This window comes from Austrofundulus limnaeus, unplaced genomic scaffold (genome assembly GCF_001266775.1).
Source record: "Austrofundulus limnaeus strain Quisiro unplaced genomic scaffold, Austrofundulus_limnaeus-1.0 Scaffold6, whole genome shotgun sequence".
NCBI classification, from domain to species: Eukaryota; Metazoa; Chordata; class Actinopteri; order Cyprinodontiformes; family Rivulidae; genus Austrofundulus; species Austrofundulus limnaeus.
In genome coordinates, this window is record NW_013952408.1 from 2,725,802 (window position 1) to 2,728,296 (window position 2,495).

General features: G+C 42.4%; 1 protein-coding gene across 1 annotated transcript in view; it reads right to left on the reverse strand.

Moving 5' to 3' along the window:
- Positions 1-1,092, reverse strand: part of dspa (desmoplakin a) — a gene marked incomplete at both ends in the record, with an annotated part of 44,149 nt that extends 43,057 nt beyond the window's left edge. The window contains 5 exon segments of the mRNA XM_014030516.1: positions 1-46; positions 164-316; positions 604-729; positions 814-909; positions 988-1,092. Of these exon segments, the coding sequence (XP_013885970.1) occupies positions 1-46; positions 164-316; positions 604-729; positions 814-909; positions 988-1,092 (526 nt within the window).
- Positions 1,093-2,495: the final 1,403 nt, after the last annotated feature.

Genomic DNA, 2,495 nt, shown 5'->3' on the forward strand with positions numbered 1-2,495 from the left:
GTGAGTTGTCCTTCAGAATGCCCTCGTTCCCTTTTAATATTCCCTTCTGAAATACACAATGTGCCACTGAGTTTCACTGGTGATGTTTCCCTGCATGCTCAGYGTCATTATGTCTATTTATGTACTGTATGTGTGAYTGAGAATAAACAATCACAAGTCCCACCTGGTCCTGTTTGAAGTCACATAAAGCCTGAACCATGATGGGGCCGCTGGTCTTCTCCTCAGGGTTAYGAGGTTTCAGYCTGACAATGGACTTGGACTTGCTGACCAGACTCTGGACCTGTCTCTTGTTCTCCTTGATTCGTTTTTGCTCTGTCTGTGTTTTGGAAAAAGAGCAGCAGTTTTTGAGTATAACTAAGCAGTTTGCACAGAAACTTTAACAAGTCCGATTTCCTTATCAGTTCATGTATCAAACTCGACAAGACATGTGCAGACATGCTCGACAGATTTCAATAAAAATGTTCTAATAAGTTCATCAGGCCTGCGTAGAATCTGAAGCCATTCCACCCAAGAAAAGCGTTTGTTTATCTTGTGCATCTACACAGCTGCAGGGAAAAACCTCTGGTATGTGTTGCACTTAATGGTAACAGAGTAGAATTATACCTCCAGGTTTTTCAGGAGTTCAGTGAGGTTTTCCGTCGGGGTGTTTTTGTCGCAGACAAATTTGTTTCGGATTGTCTCGTGTTGTTTCTGAAGCTTTGTGTAAGTCTCATTCGCCTCCTTGAAAAACTGATGATAGACAATAAATAAAGTAAGATTACATGAAAAGACACAGGATTTTCTATCAGACAAAGCTCAGATTGGACCACTGACTTGACTGTAGGCAGAGTTCTCCTTCAAATGAACATGGATGCATTTAGTGATCTGGAGAAGCCAGCTCCACTGGGTCTGCAGGGTGTCCATGTAGGCCTGAGGGAGAACACAGTCAATAAAAAACCCAAGAAAACAAGCAGTTTTAGAGAAAGGAGGAACTCTAATAAACATTACCTCAATCTTATCTGAAGCAGGATGATTGTTGCTCAAGAGAGAATCTGCTTTCAGCTTCAGTTTGTTCAGCTCTTTCTCCTTCTCCTCYAAGTCCCTCATCAGCCTCTGTTGGATAAACAGAAAGCAAAAACTCACAACCGTCACACAGCAGACTTTAATAACTAATAGACAATGGTGGGCAGCACTAATCCAAAAATTAGCTCCGCAAGTTCTAAAGCACTTATGAGAATATTTAGGTCCGCAACTTCAAAAGTGCTTATGCCATAGAAAAACTAGCGGAAGCTAATTTTAAAGGGCAAGTTCAATTTGACACTTACTAGCTGGCAGCAATTCATGTACAATATATGCACACTGCCAACTAGCAGTGTATGAACCCTTTTACAGCTTAATCCCACAACCGCCGATTGCTGGGGATGTGATTTCCTGAAACAGAACTTTAGCTCCTGGTGTAAAAATTAAAAAGTTGTTGAGGATTGCTAGTTCGGCTGATTCTTTAAAAAGTTGTTGAGGATTGCTAGTTCGGCTGCTTCTTTGTCTTTTTCTTTTGTTTGTTGCAGATTTTTCATTAAAGAAGCATCAATAAAATAATTTTAAAACTGTTTATTGGAAAACTGAAGTGATGTATTCTGGGTACATGACGGATTTGATTTGTGACGGGAAACTATCTGCAAACTTCAAAATAAGAGCTTGGATTTTAAAGTTTTCCATGTAGTTGCTCCAGTTGACCACTCGATGTCTGTCTAACCCCGTTGGCCAATTGCTTCGACCAATTACGTCAAGTATTGAGCTCCAGCGTTTAAACTTTTTTTTTTTAAAAAGGGAGTTCCGATTGTAAATAAAATAATTCAATACATACAAAATTTTAGTATGGATGTGGAGGGCAAGATGGCGGAAGAGGAGTAAGACGTGTGTCGCGTGGGCTCCCGCTCCGACGGTTCCATTTGTGGTTCTCTACTAAATGTCCTTGCTGTTTTGAGCATTTGGTCTGTCCGGACCCGACCCCTGAGTGATTCTTGCCTGGAAGAGTAGAAGAATGACGACAAACTTGAGGAAAGTCAAACATTCTGACTCTGCGGCTGTTAGGCTCGACACCTCCTCGGAGCAGACTGCAGCTAAAGCCGGATGTTCGGCACCTACTTCTCCCTCCAGCGGCGAGGTGGACGCACTCTCCTTGAAGTCTGACATTCTTGCCGCTATAAAAACCGATTTCTCAGCTGTGATCAAATCGGAAATAAAAGCGGCTTTGGCTGAAGAGTTTATTTTTATTAAAGGAGAGCTACAAGCGGTGAGAGCGGAAGTGGCTAATGGCACAATGCTACTTCGCGCCGACCTGGACCACCTTAAGCAGAGCGTAAAAGAGGTGGAGGACGGCTTGTCAACCTGGTCCGATGAGGTTGTTACTCTGTGCACCACCGTCTTGGAACTGAAAGAAGAAGTTGATGGGCTCAAAAAGAAGTGTGACCACTACAAAATACAAAAGAAAACGGGACAAAAACTATGACCAGGGC